At 35.5% G+C, this 16,950-nt stretch overlaps 3 protein-coding genes across 9 annotated transcripts; 1 reads left to right on the top strand and 2 right to left on the bottom strand.

Moving 5' to 3' along the window:
• Positions 1-1,717: 1,717 nt before the first annotated feature.
• LOC116022085 (phosphoenolpyruvate carboxykinase (ATP)-like) lies at positions 1,718-7,172 on the top strand. The gene is made up of 13 exons (XM_031262644.1): positions 1,718-1,855; positions 1,977-2,263; positions 2,779-2,969; positions 3,819-3,969; positions 4,093-4,177; positions 4,804-4,904; positions 5,096-5,394; positions 5,561-5,734; positions 5,826-5,891; positions 5,982-6,160; positions 6,244-6,413; positions 6,501-6,669; positions 6,763-7,172. The coding sequence occupies exons 2-13, from the start codon at positions 1,986-1,988 to the stop codon at positions 6,904-6,906; spliced, it is 2,007 nt and encodes a 668-aa protein (XP_031118504.1). The 5' UTR covers positions 1,718-1,855; positions 1,977-1,985; the 3' UTR covers positions 6,907-7,172.
• A 2,212-nt stretch (positions 7,173-9,384) lies between these two features.
• On the bottom strand, positions 9,385-11,347 carry LOC116021853 (ubiquitin-fold modifier-conjugating enzyme 1). The gene is made up of 3 exons (XM_031262347.1): positions 10,896-11,347; positions 10,445-10,506; positions 9,385-9,774 (listed from the first exon to the last, which is right to left on the bottom strand). The coding sequence occupies exons 1-3, from the start codon at positions 11,226-11,228 to the stop codon at positions 9,645-9,647; spliced, it is 525 nt and encodes a 174-aa protein (XP_031118207.1). The 5' UTR covers positions 11,229-11,347; the 3' UTR covers positions 9,385-9,644.
• Positions 11,348-11,776: 429 nt separating this feature from the next.
• On the bottom strand, positions 11,777-14,599 carry LOC116022103 (probable beta-1,4-xylosyltransferase IRX9H). 7 transcript variants are annotated; one of them, XM_031262666.1, is made up of 4 exons: positions 13,505-14,599; positions 12,751-13,000; positions 12,443-12,660; positions 11,777-12,184 (listed from the first exon to the last, which is right to left on the bottom strand). In XM_031262666.1, exons 1-3 carry the CDS (start codon positions 14,296-14,298, stop codon positions 12,490-12,492), a joined length of 1,215 nt encoding a protein of 404 aa, XP_031118526.1. In that variant the 5' UTR covers positions 14,299-14,599; the 3' UTR covers positions 11,777-12,184; positions 12,443-12,489. The 7 variants fall into 7 exon arrangements, with proteins under 7 accessions (XP_031118526.1, XP_031118529.1, XP_031118530.1 ...); XM_031262669.1 differs by having other exon boundaries at positions 11,777-12,098; XM_031262670.1 differs by lacking the exon at positions 11,777-12,184 and having other exon boundaries at positions 12,239-12,660; positions 13,505-14,057; positions 14,145-14,599.
• Between the last annotated feature and the right edge of the window lie 2,351 nt (positions 14,600-16,950).

The raw sequence follows: 16,950 nt of genomic DNA, 5'->3' as shown, positions 1-16,950 counted from the left end.
GGGTGGAAATTACTTTTGCAAAATGTTGTATTTTTAATTTTGGGTGGGAAATTATTTTGTATTTTAATTTTGGGTGGGAATTACATTTACAAAGTTGTAATTTTTTATTTTGGGTGGGATTAGTGACCTAGAATATTTAATACCTTATTTTCCCCTATAAATACCCCATAAACCCAATGGTTTGACAACACCTTATAAGAATTCAATTTGAGTGAAATTTCTCTCTTTTCTTTGCATGAGAAGTGCATTGAAGTTTAGGTTGTTTGTGAGAAGCATTCAATCTTGGTAGGCTAGTGAGAAGCTAGTTTATCCCCTTATCTTGTTCTTTATATTCACACACATATCCAAAAAAACTCCAAAAGAATACTATTACTCATATTATATAGCTAATTTTATTTTTGTATCTTAATTCTAGTGCTAGATTCCTAATACTCTAATTCTTAGCCTTGCTTAATAATCTAAGGGTTGAGAGTATTATTTGTTAAGTTTGGTGAGACATTTGTAGAGTTGGGATCTCAAAATCCAAGAGTCTACAAGGTAAGATCATCTTTTGGACACGAAAGGTTCTTGAGTGATTCCTTGAGTGTGCACTTATTGCGGGAAGCAATCCGTGTACGCATCAAGTAGGCCGTAGGGCATATAAATATCATCTAGATTAGTAGCTTAACCCCATTTCCAAAAGCCAAGTTGTTCATTTAATCCTCCATTAAATTACTAGTTGAATTTGCACACAGCTGACTAATCCCCATAAATCGGATAGATACATAATAGAATATTAGATAATAATCAATGTAAAATGAATTTGGGATCAAGTTCTGACGTGTAGCCTACCGCGACAACATATGTGATTGCCGCACCTTAATCACGGCGCGAACAACATGTCATGTCACATGTACACAGATTGATATATTTGGTTATATATTTCATAATTTTTGTAACGCGTGGCGGCCCTATTTAAGATATTTATTAACCAAATGCCCTTATTGTTTTGTGTTTAAAAATGTCATGTACATTCACTTTTATATTAATTTATAAAAATATTATTTACAATGATGCTATTGCAATTTTATAAAGTGCAAAATAGGCATGTAATATCGTTTTGTATAATATTTTAAAAATTTTAAATTTTAATATGATTTTATTTAATTATTAAATTTTCATTAAAATTATAATTTTGGTTAATTTATAATTATGAGAATTTCTCTCCAATATCTTTTGGGAAGAAAATAAATGCATGGGCTTTCTTTTTAATTTTGGACAGTCTAATTGTTGTGGCACCTCCATTCCGGAGGATAATCCTGAAATTATGGTGACAATATTGTAATATAAAATTACAAATTTTCTTAAAATAATATCACTTATTTAATAATACGTCGATCAAATGTAATAAAATTGTCTACATTGTAACATTTTCTTGTATAGATTCAAATCTTCAAACCTCCCAATGAATTGTCTGTCGTCTAAATTGTTAATTTTCTGTAATTGGTTAAACTATTTTTCCTACATCGTTTGAGTGCCTCATTACACATTTCAACCCCTTTCGCATTATTATGGACCTTATTTTGACTTTATGAATGCCTTAAATTATTATTATTATTATAAAATTATGGGATAAAGTTTTGTAAAAAATCTTATCGCGATGACAACCCTGGTTAGCTTATCCATAGTTAACCTAACCATACTGAAAATAGAGTGCTATAAATTGAAGACATTATCATTTCCTCTCACCACACCCTGCCATTACAGAACTCTCTCATTTATTATACTCTGTATGGTTGGACCATCCCGTTCCGTTCCGTTACCGTAATTCCATTTTTCACTCTTCATCTTCTTCATCATATATCCTTCCTTTCTGGTTCGTAATTCTCACCTTCTTCTGTGATCCGAATTGAAATCATTAGAATAAGTCGTTAGAATGTTCACGAATTGAATTTCATGTTTATACGGCCTGATGAGAAAGTGTGTTTGTTTTGCAGGGAGAAATAATGGCGGCGCCGAACAACGGAGAGTTTAGCTTTTCGACGGCCGGAAAAGGGCGGAATGGACTGCCGAAAATCCAGACGCAGAAGACGAAGGAGGACGAGATCTGCCACGACGACAGCGCGAAGCCGGTGAAGGCTAAGACGCTGGACGAGTTGCATTCGCTGCAGAAGAAGAAGTCCGCCCCGACCACGCCGCTCACCGCCACCGGAACTCCGAGCGCCGCCTTCTCCGCCGCCGTCTCCGAAGAAGAGCGCCACAAACAACAGCTGCATTCCATCAGGTAAAAACATAAATTCTTCTGTGAATTTAATTATTTATTTTAGTTTTTTACTTTAACAAAAGTAATAAGATCATAAACTTTTACCGGAGTAGATAATAGGCTCTTAACTCGAGTTACCGTGATTAATGGGCAGCTTAAATGATAAGCTTACCTCATACGTTACTATTGACTAACAACCCAGAAAGCCGTGTTGACGTGGCGCTTATTTAGTCAAGGCCACACAGTCAGACACGTATACGTTTAGTGTTGATGTATTGTCATATGAATACTATGATCATATCCGATATCTCAACTTTTCTTTTCCATTTTTATCATCGTATATTTCTATTTTTTAATCTGAATTTTAGTTTTGTAATAAAACGTACTGTTATCTGTTTTGAAACTTGAAAGCAAAAAAAAAAAAAGAAGAAATATTTTTCTTGAATTTTATGATATTGTAATAAGTAAAATGGTTAGAATAAAATATTATTGGATTTTGGGTTTATTTATTTATTTTAAATTTGGATAAAATTTAGTGCTTCGTTGGCATCGCTGACGAGGGAGACTGGGCCGAACGTGGTGAAGGGAGATCCGACGAGGACGACGCCGGAGACGCCGAGGGTGTCACATGACTCGCACGTGAGCCACCATCATCACGCGCCGACGCTCAACATCAGTGACAGTTCCCTCAAGTTTACCCATATTCTCTACAATCTTTCACCTGCTGGTAAATCTTCTCACTCGGCTTTCCACCTTTTTCTGTCAAAAAGTAATTATTATTTATTATTGCGGTGAATTTTTTAAATTTTCTGGCAAACAAAAGGTAAAAAAGTCAACATCTTGATTAATTGTTTAATTAGTTTAAGATAAAACGTGTGCTTTGCGCCTTTGCCGTGCAAATCTCTGCTTTGTTGGATTTCCAAATATTTAATCTTTTGTCCAATGTTTGATGATGGGGATATTAGAATATACAACTTAGCACATTTTAGAGCATGAATATCAGTGGTTTTTTTGGGGTGATTGGAACAGTGTGTGCATAGGTGGAGGAGTGAGAGTATAGGAAAGAAAAGAAAACAGCCCTTCTGCAAATGGTGGTTCATGGTACAGTAACTTTGTACCAAAGCAATTAAATGCTTGTTGCGCCTGACGCGCGTCAGGCGCAACAAGCGCGCACAGCGGGCGCGTCAGGCGCGCCTGACCTTTTTTTTTTTTTTTCTCTGTTTTTTTTTTTTTTTTTTTTTTTAATTCAGATTTATTTATTTATTTTTTCTCCCCTCCCATTTTCTCTATCCTAATCACACTTACAAAAACTCCTCTTATACCGTGAAATAACCCCATTGATGAGGATGCTCTTAGAATTCCTTGGAATATATAAAAAGATTAAATTCTAATCTCGAGAGTCTTATGCCTCCCGTCTTGAAATTTTGTTGTCCTTACTTGGCATGATTTTAGAGATAAATCTCGAGATGTGTAAGTTATTTATAAATGACTAAATTAGTCACGTCTCTAAGGTTTCATGTAACTTAGTAGTCTCTTCCTACAATAACAGTTGGAAATCATTGTCTGTTCAATGCAGAGCTTTATGAGCAAGCGTTGAAGCATGAGAAAGGTTCGTTCATCACGTCCAGTGGTGCACTGGCTACGCTGTCGGGAGCCAAAACTGGTCGCTCCCCGAGGGACAAGCGTGTTGTTAAGGATGACACTACCAATGATCTTTGGTGGGGAAAGTAAGTGAATAATGTTTTCTTGATTTTGTGTCAAGAAATACTTTCACTCTTAGTTCTAATGGTGCTTTAATCCCGTAGTAAAGTTGGTGGAATTTATGATGTTTTGTGCCTTTTTTCTTGTAGGGGTTCACCGAATATTGAAATGGACGAGCATACTTTCTTGGTGAACAGAGAAAGGGCTGTTGATTACCTATGCTCTTTAGAAAAGGTATGAACTTTTACCCAAAAAGATTCTATCTTTGAACTTTATTCTCAAATGTTAGAAACTATATATGGTTCGTCTGAATTTTTTATTTTTTATTTTATGTAATCTTGTCTTGCTAAAGGGTTCTTTGTGGTAACAACACTATATTTGTTACTGTATCTATTATTGTACTGGGCAATGGGGTGCTTCCTAGTAATAGTACTAGGCTGTCCTTCACCATATCTTCTTTTTGAAAGAATAATGTTTTGGGTCCCAAGACGGATTTCGTGGGGAATGGAATATATGGGGATTATTATGGGGAATTTCAGAAGTGCGGTATTTTGTTTTGGTGGGGGATGATATGTGATTCCTAGTAAATGACAGCTTGAGAAATTCCCATGACATCAGATAGGAAGTATATGGTTGTTGTTTTCCTTATCATAATTCATGCTAGGGGCCATCTGCTGTCTCCAATAGTACGCCAAGGTTTGATGTTATACTACCCCTTGGAAATTAGACTGTGTACTTTTAATTTGTTAGAACATCATAGTACACAGCTGAAGATTGTCTGGGATTTGTGTTTTTTTTGTTAACCGGATAGCAGATATGTATGTTATTGATGTGCTAAAGAAAATTTATATGTATTACAGATTTTTGTGAATGATCAGTTTCTGAATTGGGATCCGAACAACCGTATCAAAGTTAGGATTGTGTCTGCGAGAGCTTATCACTCCTTGTTCATGCACAACATGTAAGCACCTAATCGAGAATATCTTTGTAGTTTTGTTTTTGTTTTTTTACAGCTTTACGTGTTACGGGCCACCAGATAAGTATGCTATTTCAAAATTCCGTAGCAATATAGTGTCTTTAAAAAAAAAAGATTCAAGGTACTCGAGAATACAACATGTTAGTTAGTGCATACAATAACTAGGTCGGTTACAGGTGTATCCGACCCACACCTGAAGAGCTGGAGAATTTTGGTACTCCGGACTTCACTATATACAATGCGGGCCAATTCCCATGTAACCGTTACACCCACTATATGACTTCCTCCACTAGCATAGACCTCAATCTTGCTAGACGGGAAATGGTCATCCTTGGCACACAGTATGCTGGGGAAATGAAGAAAGGTCTGTTCAGCGTAATGCACTATCTAATGCCTAAGCGTGAAATCCTCTCTTTACACTCGGGATGCAATATGGGAAAAGGCGGAGATGTAGCCCTCTTCTTTGGATTATCAGGTATAGTGTGCAGGGGTTGATGAGTTACGTTATCCCTTAAAGGAGCTGCAACGTACAGTCCGATATGTGCTCTCTAACCTTTACGACTCTTTACCACTTGGTCCTTGTTTGTGGTCCGCTTTGTTGCTCATTTTGTACTTTTGTATTTTTTTGGATGTGTTTTTAGGTACTGGAAAGACAACATTGTCTACTGACCACAATCGGTACCTGATTGGAGACGATGAACACTGTTGGAGTGATTATGGTGTATCGAACATCGAGGGAGGTTGCTATGCAAAATGCATTGACCTCTCAAGGGAGAAAGAGCCCGATATCTGGAATGCTATCAAGTTTGGCACAGGTAAATTTTGCACGGTTTTAACTTTTAACTAGGCGATTTTGCAATTATCAATCTGTACCAAATACCAATGCCTTTTCTCTGTGTTTTGCAGTCCTAGAAAATGTGGTTTTTGATGAACACTCTCGCGAAGTCTATTATGAAGATAAATCTGTAACAGGTAATTCTCCAGACACTGCACATCGTTTACACTCGCTATCAAACAAACATTTTGTTGATTTTAAGTTACATTGGTCACATGTGATTGCAGAGAACACTCGGGCAGCATATCCGATAGAATACATTCCCAACGCTAAGATTCCATGCGTTGGTCCTCATCCGACAAATGTCATTCTTCTCGCCTGTGATGCCTTTGGTGTGCTTCCACCAGTGAGCAAATTGAATTTGGCTCAGACGATGTACCATTTCATTAGTGGTTACACCGCTTTGGTATAATACAGACCTTGAATCTATCATCTGTCACTTCCTGTAACCGAAAAACTTTTCTAATTTTCTTTTTGATGATTCGAAAGGTGGCTGGAACAGAGGATGGTATAAAGGAACCTACTGCAACATTCTCTGCATGCTTCGGTGCAGCATTTATAATGTTCCATCCGACCAAGTATGCGGCTATGCTGTCCGAGAAAATGCAGAAACATGGAGCGACCGGGTGGCTTGTGAACACCGGTTGGTCGGGTGGAAGGTATAAACCTTAAAAAATATAAAACATGTCTGGATTACGAGTTCTATGATCAACTTGGACTAAACATCCTTCTTTACCTGCGTGCAGCTATGGAGTTGGCAGCCGAATAAAGTTGGCATACACTAGGAAGATCATCGATGCAATTCACTCGGGGAAACTCTTGGAAGCAAACTACACAAAGACTGAGGTGTTTGGCTTCGAGATCCCGACAGAGATCGAGGGAGTGCCTTCTGAAATCCTGAACCCCATCAACACTGTAAGTGACTTTTCATTGCCAGATAATCTTAGAGTCGAATCATGTGCTTTTATCACAAGAACGAGTTTCTATTGATGCATTATTTCGTGGCAGTGGCCCGACAAGGATGCCTACAACAAAACCCTGCTGAAATTGGGAGGGCTGTTCAAGAACAACTTTGAGGTGTTCCTGAACTACAAGGTTGGGACAGACAACAGCCTGACCGAGGAAATTCTGGCGGCTGGCCCGAACTTCTAAGGCGATATACCCAACTACAGATTATAAAGGATGATGCCGAAAAAGAAATAAAGTTTTATGAGCAGACTTTGTAATGTTGAGTGTTTACTTGCTTTCATTTCTGTTTTGAGTGGTTAGGAGCTTTTTGTTTCTGGGGTTTTCTCCCCTAGTGTACTGCAGATTTTCATCTGCTAATAATATACTGCAAAGTGAAAACCCCAGCTTGTTTTAAGCATCTGCTCAAGTTATATTTCCCTTCAAAATCTATTGTTGAGGAGTTTGGTTAACATATTTTCAAGAATTTGGGTTTCAGCATATATAGCAGCAGAGATTTTGAATACCTAATGTTATGTTGTCAAGTTCAAGGGAAGACAAAAAGGGTAGTAATTACCATGCCTGGTCCTATCATTTTATAGGCCCAGGGCGTAACAACCAAAATGGGCCCTATATGAAATTAATATATATTTTCATAACAAAAGTTTAAATTAAATAAAGCAAAAAAATACTAATATCAAATAAGTTGAAATAAAATTTATAAGTTTTTAACAATATTCTTGCATACACAATAATAATAATAATGAAAACAATTTTTTTGTGGGAAGGGATGTCCTGAGCAGGCCTTGCTAGTAGGAGGCACCTTTAAACCCGTACCATACTCAGACTAATCCCTACTCGCACCGGGGACAAAGTGCTGGCCATATTGGTGCTCCATACAAGGGGGGGATCGAGCGACCTCCTCTTAAGGGGCAAGAGTGCCGAGCCACTCACACCAACCAAGCTGTTAAGGGGCAAGAGTGCCGAGCCACTCACACCAACCAAGCTGGTTAACAACTCTAAATTCTTTAGTAAATGCAAAATAATTAATAACTGCATTGGTCTCTTCATAAATAAAGAAAAAATAATTAATAACTGCATTGGTCTCTTCATAAATAAAGAAAGATAGTTTATAAAAAACACTGAGACTCAATCTCATGACCTCCCATATGGGAGAGTCACTACATGCCATCTAAGCACAAGGTGCTTGACACAATTGTATTGTTATTATAGTAAATAATAAAGCAATTATTAATAAAAATTTACAAAATAAAAATTACAAATAAGAGCAGAACATGACATCTTAATTATTGTGATCAATAAATAAAACACATTAAAACATTATAAATGATATTCATAACTAAATATGAAACATAATTAATTGGATAAAATAGTTCGAATGGAAAAACACTTTATAAATCACACATATTCTCTATTGATATCATATTTATAAATACTTTTCCTTTTAGTTAGATCAATTTCAAGTGTTTTTTTTTAAGATTAATTGAATACAATGACGCACAATAAAGCTTCTAAACTACATTAACTAGATAAGTCATAACAGCATAAACAATCTTTTAAAACAAATTTTATAACTAAATCACAAAATATGTTATATATATATATATATATATATATATATATATATATATATATATATATAACTCATTATAAAATTCACAAAATAACACGTTCTAAATATAAATACTAAATTACTCGAATTGAAATAGGTTCAAAATTTAATATGAAGCAAAAATCAATCTATATTATAAATATAATTATAGACAAGTAAAAAAAATCACAAAATTACAACTTAAAAATATAAATAAATTTCATAACTTACAATTTTAATTTTAATACTATATACTTGCTCTAAATCTAGCTTCTAAAGATAATATAATTTCTCTAAATCTAGCTTCTAAAGATAGGATGAAAATATTAAATGGAGTACTAAATTTGGGGATTCGACCCCGTGTCTTCTTGCATAATAACCGTAAATCCATCCAACTACGCTAAGTAAGAATTTGTTGTTTTCAACATATACTACTTACTTATACGAAACTCTAATAGTATATATATATGTGATAGCCAGAGGTGGTGGGCCCCTTTGAAGCATGGGCCCTGGGCAAGGGCCCAGCTCGCCCTTGCCCAGGGCCGGGCCTGGTAATTACAGGTCAAGTGTGAGTTTCAACACTAGGCAGACTCGATTTATCAGTGGATTTTAACACTAGATAGACTCGGTTTATCAGTGGGAAATTGAGTGGGTTTCAACACTAGGCAGATTCGGTTTACTAGTTGACTTTAAAACTAGGCAGACTCGGTTTATCTTCTCAGGGACTTAAAGAGTAGGTTCATGAGATTTACTCAGTTTCAACACTAAGCAGACTCGGTTTACTAGTGAACTTTAACACTAGGCAGACTCGATTTACCTTCTCAGGGGCTTAGAGAGTAGGTTCATGAGATTTACTCGATTTCAACACTAGGCAGACTCGGTTTACCACTCAGGGACTTAGAGAGTAGGTTCATGAAATTTTGAATATAGTCTAGCTAATGAAAGAAATTGGGTCTGCTTCAAATGGTGTAAGTAAACCTCACATAGTGATACACAGTAGTGAAGAAAGAGAGCAGAAAGGCAAACAAGATCATTTGGAAGGAGAAGAAATGAGAATACTTCAGGTGAAGTGATTCAAATAAAAAACATTAATATATTGAAAGTAAGATAAAAACTTTAAGCTCAATAGTCTTTCATAGCAACTAAATTTGGGGGTGTAGACAGTGAGACTGAAATAAACCCTGGAAACTCCAGTTTCAGATCTCAATTATCAGTTTAGCTTCTTCCACATACACTATAATCCAAAGGCACTGATCCTTTCCAAAAAAAAGGGAAATAGAAAAAGAAGAGCTGATAGAAACATTATCAGCCTCTGCAACAAAGAAAAGAAATTTCAAGATTCACTCGATGTCGCTACATCATCCTTGTGCTTAACCATGCCAGAATCAACCAGAATTGGAATTTCTGCCGCGAGCCATGGTGCCAGACCCAAACAGAGAGCGTGCGCTATGCCAAATCTCGGGCTGACAGAACAAAACTCAACAGTCACATAGAAGAACCACACTTTCAGATACAACTACTGAACTACAAACACGAAAATATCAAGTCCTACAATGTTTCAGAAGTAAAAGCTGCCCCATCACATAACAAAAGCCTATGGAATTCAGCTTCCAAAAGCTGAAAACGAAGTAAGCATTTTATTGTATAAACAAACAGCGAATTTGTATGATAATCTGAGGCATCAATCATACCTCAAAATGGACCATATATTCTCCTATGCTACTATCTATGAAGATTATGCTATTATTTTAGAATGTCCAAACATAACCATATATTTTCCTAACATACCTCAAAATGGACCATATATTCTCCTATGCAACTATCTATGAAGATTATGCTATTATTTTAGAATGTCCAAACATAACCATATATTTTCCTAAACCATATATTGCTCTAACAGGGCTGTGCCAGAGTACTATTTGACTAAGAACTAAAAAACACAAATTTAGAATGGCAAAGTTTCTGTCTTTTTTTTTTTTTTTTTTTTTTTTTTTTTTTCCCTAAGGTTTCTCATTACAATTCACAAGTGTTTCAACCAGTATAGTTGGAAAGAGACTTCCTAAACATCAAATTTGCTGGAAACCTTTACCAATTTAAATCTTCGAAAACAAAGCTTAAAAACGAGAAATTTACCAATTCTTCGCCCACAATGGTTTGAAATGCACCGTCAAGCAAATCTTTCCTCCTCTATACATCTACATTCATCGGAAAACAAGCAATCAAAATTAGAATACAAATTCAAAAATTATATTCGTAGCAAAGCAAATTGAAAAATACAGAATACAAGTAATCAAGATTAGAATACAAATTCAAAAATTATATTTGTAGCAAAGCAAACTGAAAAATACAGAATACAAATTCAAAAATTATATTTGTAGCAAAGCAAGTTGAAAAATACAGAATACAAGTAATCAAAACTAGAATACAAATTCAAAAATTATATTTGTAGCAAAGCAAATTGAAAAATACAGAATACAAGTAATCAAAATTAGAATACAAATTCAAAAATTATATTTGTAGCAAAGCAAATTGAAAAATACAGAATACAAGTAATCAAAATTAGAATACAAATTCAAAAAAAAACCTTCTCGGTTTTGCCATCGAGCTGGGGCAACTCGAGCTCGGGGGCGGTGGCGGGATAAGTGACGGGGATATCGAACTGGAGATCGAATTCATACTTGAGGAGGTTGTGAATGTACCAGCACTTGCCGGTCCAGCGAGTGCCCTCCGGATTCGCAGCGGAGATCCGGAACCAGTCGTTATCCTTGGATTTGTTCATCGACGTGTAGGCGATCAACGCCTTGTACTCCTCCTTCAGCCGCTGCGTCCAGGCGGCGCCGTCGCGGGGGCCGGCCTTCGTCGTCAGCAGCGGGATCTGCGTGAGCGTTGACTTCGTATTCGGATCCCAACCCTCCATTCTCAGACCCGAATTCCTGGGGAAATTCGATGAGTTTTTAGTGTTCTTTGACTTCGTCTCTATCGAGGAAGAATGGCGTTAGTTTTACGAAGACGACACAGGAAAAGTTGCCGTTTTTAGGAATACGAATAATTTGACCGTGTTCACGTCAATTGTATTTAATTCCCCTCTAATTTTATAAATTACATAATTTTGACCTCAATTGTATATAATTCCCCTCTAATTTATAAATTACATAAATTTGTGATTTGGAGGGGATCAATTTACTTTTGTTTTTTTTTTTTGTTTGGTAATTATTAAAAATGCAAAAACTTATATTCATACTATATAGTACACTTTAAGATTGTACTAGAGCGCATTTGTCAATGCGCTCCTCCATAGTTCACCATCCCTTGCTTCAGCCTCACCTAGCACCTACCTTGAATCCTTCTGCAAGTATATCTTTGTTGTTATCATGATTGGCACACATTCACATAAAGGGAATAAGTGCAAAACAAACAAAATGATGGGTCTGACATGTCCTTTTATTATAAGGATATATTTTACCACTTGAGTCAGCAAACCTTGTAATGAGAGATGAAAATTGACTGCGTGTTTTTCGTAAATCGAAGAAATGGAAATTACAGTTTCGGAGCAAAGAAATGGAAATTACAGTTCAAAAGGGAGACTAATTTTCATGAACATCCACAATTCATCTGAAGGTATTGAAGAAACAGCAACCAGCAAGCCCAAAAAAAGGAGGAATATATATCCCATAGAGAAGTACAAAACCAAAGGTTCATCATCCCATTTTCCTCTAATTAGAGGCCTGAATGACAGTATTTGCTTCTTTTGGTAGCAAAACACCATGATGGATCCTCAACAAGATAACTGTCACACACAAAAAAATCGTGTTCCTCGTGCTTAGGACATTGGAGCATTGAAAAAGAATCGAGGTATCATCAGTTTTCAAATACCTGCAGTGAGTAGTGATTACTAGTCCTCATCATGAAAACACACAGACATTTATAGATACCAAGGAGAATAAGAGAGCTAAATTTATATTTCAAATGCATTTGGCATGTTGAGTTCTAAGAATTGTGGAAAGCTTCATCATTTAATCCTTCAATTCCCTCAAGTCTACTATGTGTGAGGTTAGGGTGATAAGTGAGATTCATCTCTGGAAAAAGGGACTAGGTTTATATAAGAGTGGAAGCAAAAATGAGATGTTGCACCTCATGAACAACAAACTTGGTCTTCTTAGCATCTGGTTCAGATCCCATCACATTGCAGGTAAAGTAACACCAAGGTTCCTTAGAATCAACCAGCCTTTTGGGTAAACAAGTTCACGACCTTCCAAATGGAGGTGCCAATTCAGTGCCCTTGAACAACCAGAAGGTATTCCTTCCATTTGACTTTCATCTTCTACAAGTTGCTCTATGAAGGTGGTCTCCTGCACATAACCATAATGAATAACTGCCTTGCATATTGAGCTAATGAATACCAAGCAAAAGAGACAAAGAATAAGGCATACGATGCATACCTGAAAACCTTCTTTTATAGTGTCTAATTGCCAAATTGGACTGGCAGTAGGCCGATGCCATCTTTTTGGATCCCATAGCATAGTACTGTTAAAGGCAAAGCCAGACATATCAACATGAAATCTTCTAAGTTGTTTACTCTTCTCATTTGTGTGCCATCCGATAACTCGGCTTCCATTACAGACAGGACCTTCCAGTATTGCTTTGTTTTTGCTTTGTGCCATCATAGCTACCGGCCAAGTGCCAAAACGACTGGAAAAACAAAGGGTACTCCATAATGATAATAGCAAATAACCACAATATAATATTAAAGATGTGAAATAGCACATTCCAAGAGCAGTCAGAAAAATTCTTAGAGAATTTGAACTGCCCTGCATTCAGAATTCACTGATAATGGTGCATTATGTGAGATAAACAAGTTTTGATGCAAAACTATACAACTACAAAATTATAGAAGTTTGAAGCAAACCAGATTGCTGCATATAAATCAATATTTTACAGCATGATAATTGATAGGGGTTCCAATCTACATATAAGTAAATTGTAACCACTTTAAGGATTATGTATCTCCTTGTGATTGTTAGCCGAAAATATAACATCCACTATGAGTCTATGACTAATCTCAAAGTAATTATAACACAGACAAATGCGAATGATGTTGAATAGAACGGTTAGTTGCAATATTGCCAATGTCTACCACACCCAAAGAGGAAGAGTAACAGAAGCAACAAGTAAAGTTAATCTCAATCAAATTACCTGATATTCCTAATGTTCTTAAACAACTCAAGTGAATAGATATTGTCATCATCTGCAAAGTAAACAATTCCATCAAGTCTATGGCGTTCAATGTGCTCCAATGCAGTGTTCCTCGGATGAACACCCCGGTCCTTTACATCTGCCATTTTCTTGGAGCACACTACATGTCTATACACAACACCTGTCTCCCTCAAAATCTCCGCGGTCTCTGATGAAGCTGCATTCATCTCAACCACAATCCATAGCAATGGCGGCTGCACGAGCCTCAGAACGTGCCCCAATCTACTCAAATCATATCTTTGCATTGCCCTGGGATATGTAGGGGTTACAACAATCAACTGTTTCTGTGGAATAACATCAAACCTTGCATGCACTTCAATCTTCTTTTGTACATTTACTAGAGAAGTATCAACAACGGATGTAGGTCTAGGCATTATTACTATATCCTTCAACTCCCTCTCACCATTTGTTGGGGGAGATTTCACTTCAATTGAGGAATTGCTGCTGCTCACATCTTCGAGATCACCAAAAGGTGTCATGCCTAGTAAAAATCCTAGAAAGAAGAAAATCAAACACCTATAAAGCGATTTCCTCCATGAAAAAACATTCTTCGAATACCTAACCCCACGGAGTAAGTTACCGACTACAAATCCAAATGCAGACAACGGAGATGAGCTTTTGCCGCTAGACAGAAGCTTGTGAGATGGCGAATGAACGTCGAGAGGTAACGAATTCCCTCCGTTCGGATAATGCCGCTCGGGAAACGGCGGGAGAGTTCTCCGGATCGACGCCATCGATAACAAAAGGATTGCATCAGCGTAACGAGAAAAATCGGTTCAATAATCTGAACTTCACCAAATAATCCACAAAAAGTCAAAAATTCACAGCAAATAAGTACATACTGAGTCAAGCATCATACCAGTCACGATGAATGCAGACAATAGTAGATCATACCGATACAGAGCACGATTCTTCACTTCAGTGTATCGAACTATACACAATTCTCTGCTTCAAGGGAGCTTTTGAAGAAGAAAACCAGCTGATTTAGTAATAATTTTACTTGAAAATTTTAAACGGAAAGAACTCTAATTTTTCGGCATTTTGGCATTTTGAGGAATACGGATTACGGAGTGTAAAGTGAAAGATTTTTTACCAATTCCAAAAATAGAGATTTGTTAAGGTTAGCGTTTACCAAATTTTAACTTTTTAAGGTACAGTAATATTTAATTGTTATTTGTGCTAAAAAAGTTATTAATAATTAATTCGAGAAAATAAAAAAAAAAATCCATTTCAAGACTAATTTGAGTTTCGTCCAAAAAAGATGGCTGAGTGAATGACTCGATTAAGAGTTTGATTATTGTCAATATTTTCTTGATTAAACTCGTTGTACATATTCTTCTTAGTGTAATTTACCTCTCTATATTAAATTAATTGTGCAAATAAGGACTAATCTCAACCGTATAGTAATACAATAAAAAAAATTTACAATAATTTATGTGCATAGTTAGGCTCTAGATGAATTATATTTGGGCTGTTATAAAAACCAATAGTATGAAGAGACAATGAATGGTTGAACACCAAGCCCATTATGTCTTGGGTTTCAAGCCCAATGGACACCTTACAATTTTTACAGCTTGGTTAATCATAAATGTATATTTGCAAATTCTTTAGATTTGCCCAAAATGTAAATAGCCTCACAATATAATTATCAAGAGTCTTTTTCTTTTTTTTCTCGATACATGTGAATAATCAATCATTTTTATGTGAATCGGGATTCTGTGTGAATCATACTATTAAATAATGTACATTTAATACACAAAAAATATACTTTTAATATATTAAAAATATACATTATATTCAAGAAAAGTATATTATTTGAGTATTAAAAGTACATCATTTTGTATAATGTACATTCAGTATACAAATAATGTACTTTTAATATATTAAAAATGTACTTTTGTTATGGTCCACATAACACTGTGTGGAGCATATATGGTTCACACAATAATTTGCCGTGAACAATTGAAGTTAAGCTACACAAAACGTAGTTGTGATTCTAATACTATCAATATTATGATTGGTTTCACCCATTTCTCTGAGAATTAAAGAATCACATTTTAAATTGTCTATTATCACATGTGTTGTCATCCAATCTTTACATAAATTTACTTCACAATACATATAGCTAGTAGTGCACCCCGTAATCTCGCCTCAGTGTCTCTCCAAGTCATAGATGAATTTAATTTTAAATTTTATCACGAATGATTAACTACTCCATATTTTTTAAAATAGAACAAAATGGCATTAATTTTCCAACGTAACCATTATATATTGAACCACTTAAAGAGATATCAAGTCCAATCTTCTTACCATTGTTATATTATATATGTAAATTTATAATTGCAAAGTTAATTTCAATTTCTTCTCATCATTTGGTCAATAGTGCTATGTTGCTGTTGCATATACTACACGCTAGACGTCGATGTTCCCTCGCCTTCTAAGTATATCTCTTGAAGACAATTCAAACCATTATTTCTTTTTTTTTAATTACTTTTAAAAAAAATTTACATGTATTTTAATTTACATCTTAGATCCGATGAACCAGCTCTCAAAGCCTATGAAGATATAAAGTGAGCATGCCCAGTTTCACAATCATTATTTCATGGACCATAGTCTACGCATTTGTGCGAAATATAAATAATAAATATATTTTTAATATACTAAAAGTACATTATTTGTATACGTAAAGTATATTATTTGAAAGTACATGATGTTTATATTATTATCAAATAATGTACATTCAGTACATGTACTTTTAGTATATTAAAAATGTATATTGCTTTCATGGTCCACACAATAATTTGCCAGACCCAATATCAAATTGTACACTTTTTACACACAAGAAGTCCAACTCAACCGTAGTGGCAAATTATTGTGTGGACCATGACAAAAAGTACACTTTTAATATACTAAATGTATATTATTTGTGTACTGAATGTACATTATACAATATAATGTATAATGTACATTTAGTACACAAATAATGTACATCCCCTGAATATAATGTGCATTATTTGTGTACTGAATGTATATTATTTGTGTACTGATTGTACATTAGCTGTGGACGAATAATGATTGAACCGTAGTCCATATATAGAAGCCCAATCTCCATATTGTTTGTGGATTTCACGTGCTTGACCGGTAGTTGATTAAGTTTGTTCAATCATATTATTAATATCAATTATATTACATGAACTTGGACCTATACCCATGACTTAGCAAGCAGCAAATCTATGACACCTTCAAGAAGAGAGTCGTCGAAGATATAACGATTAAGTTGTTAAGTTGTAATCAGTCATAGTATGTAGTAATCCTTTCATGTAAATTGGGAGAGCATGCCGATAGAGATACTTTGACTAATAATTAAGAATCCTAGATTACATATA

Source organism: Ipomoea triloba, chromosome 6 (assembly GCF_003576645.1).
Source record: "Ipomoea triloba cultivar NCNSP0323 chromosome 6, ASM357664v1".
NCBI classification, from domain to species: domain Eukaryota; kingdom Viridiplantae; phylum Streptophyta; class Magnoliopsida; order Solanales; family Convolvulaceae; genus Ipomoea; species Ipomoea triloba.
The sequence above is the reverse complement of the archived record's forward strand: the minus strand, read 5'-3'. Positions and strand labels throughout refer to the sequence as shown.

Coding starts and splice junctions, on each gene's coding strand:
- LOC116022085 (XM_031262644.1), top strand. CDS start 1,986: ATGGCGGCGCCGAACAACGGAGAGTTTAGCTTTTCGACGGCCGGAAAA. Junction 4,178..4,803: donor ACCTATGCTCTTTAGAAAAG/GTATGAACTTTT, acceptor TATGTATTACAG/ATTTTTGTGAATGATCAGTT. Junction 5,395..5,560: donor CCTCTTCTTTGGATTATCAG/GTATAGTGTGCA, acceptor ATGTGTTTTTAG/GTACTGGAAAGACAACATTG.
- LOC116022103 (XM_031262666.1), bottom strand. CDS start 14,298: ATGGCGTCGATCCGGAGAACTCTCCCGCCGTTTCCCGAGCGGCATTAT. Junction 13,001..13,504: donor AAGAACATTAGGAATATCAG/GTAATTTGATTG, acceptor TTGTTTTTCCAG/TCGTTTTGGCACTTGGCCGG. Junction 12,661..12,750: donor CTATAAAAGAAGGTTTTCAG/GTATGCATCGTA, acceptor GGTTATGTGCAG/GAGACCACCTTCATAGAGCA.
- LOC116021853 (XM_031262347.1), bottom strand. CDS start 11,228: ATGGAGGGTTGGGATCCGAATACGAAGTCAACGCTCACGCAGATCCCG. Junction 10,507..10,895: donor TCGATGGCAAAACCGAGAAG/GTTTTTTTTTGA, acceptor CGATGAATGTAG/ATGTATAGAGGAGGAAAGAT. Junction 9,775..10,444: donor CCATTGTGGGCGAAGAATTG/GTAAATTTCTCG, acceptor TTGTTCTGTCAG/CCCGAGATTTGGCATAGCGC.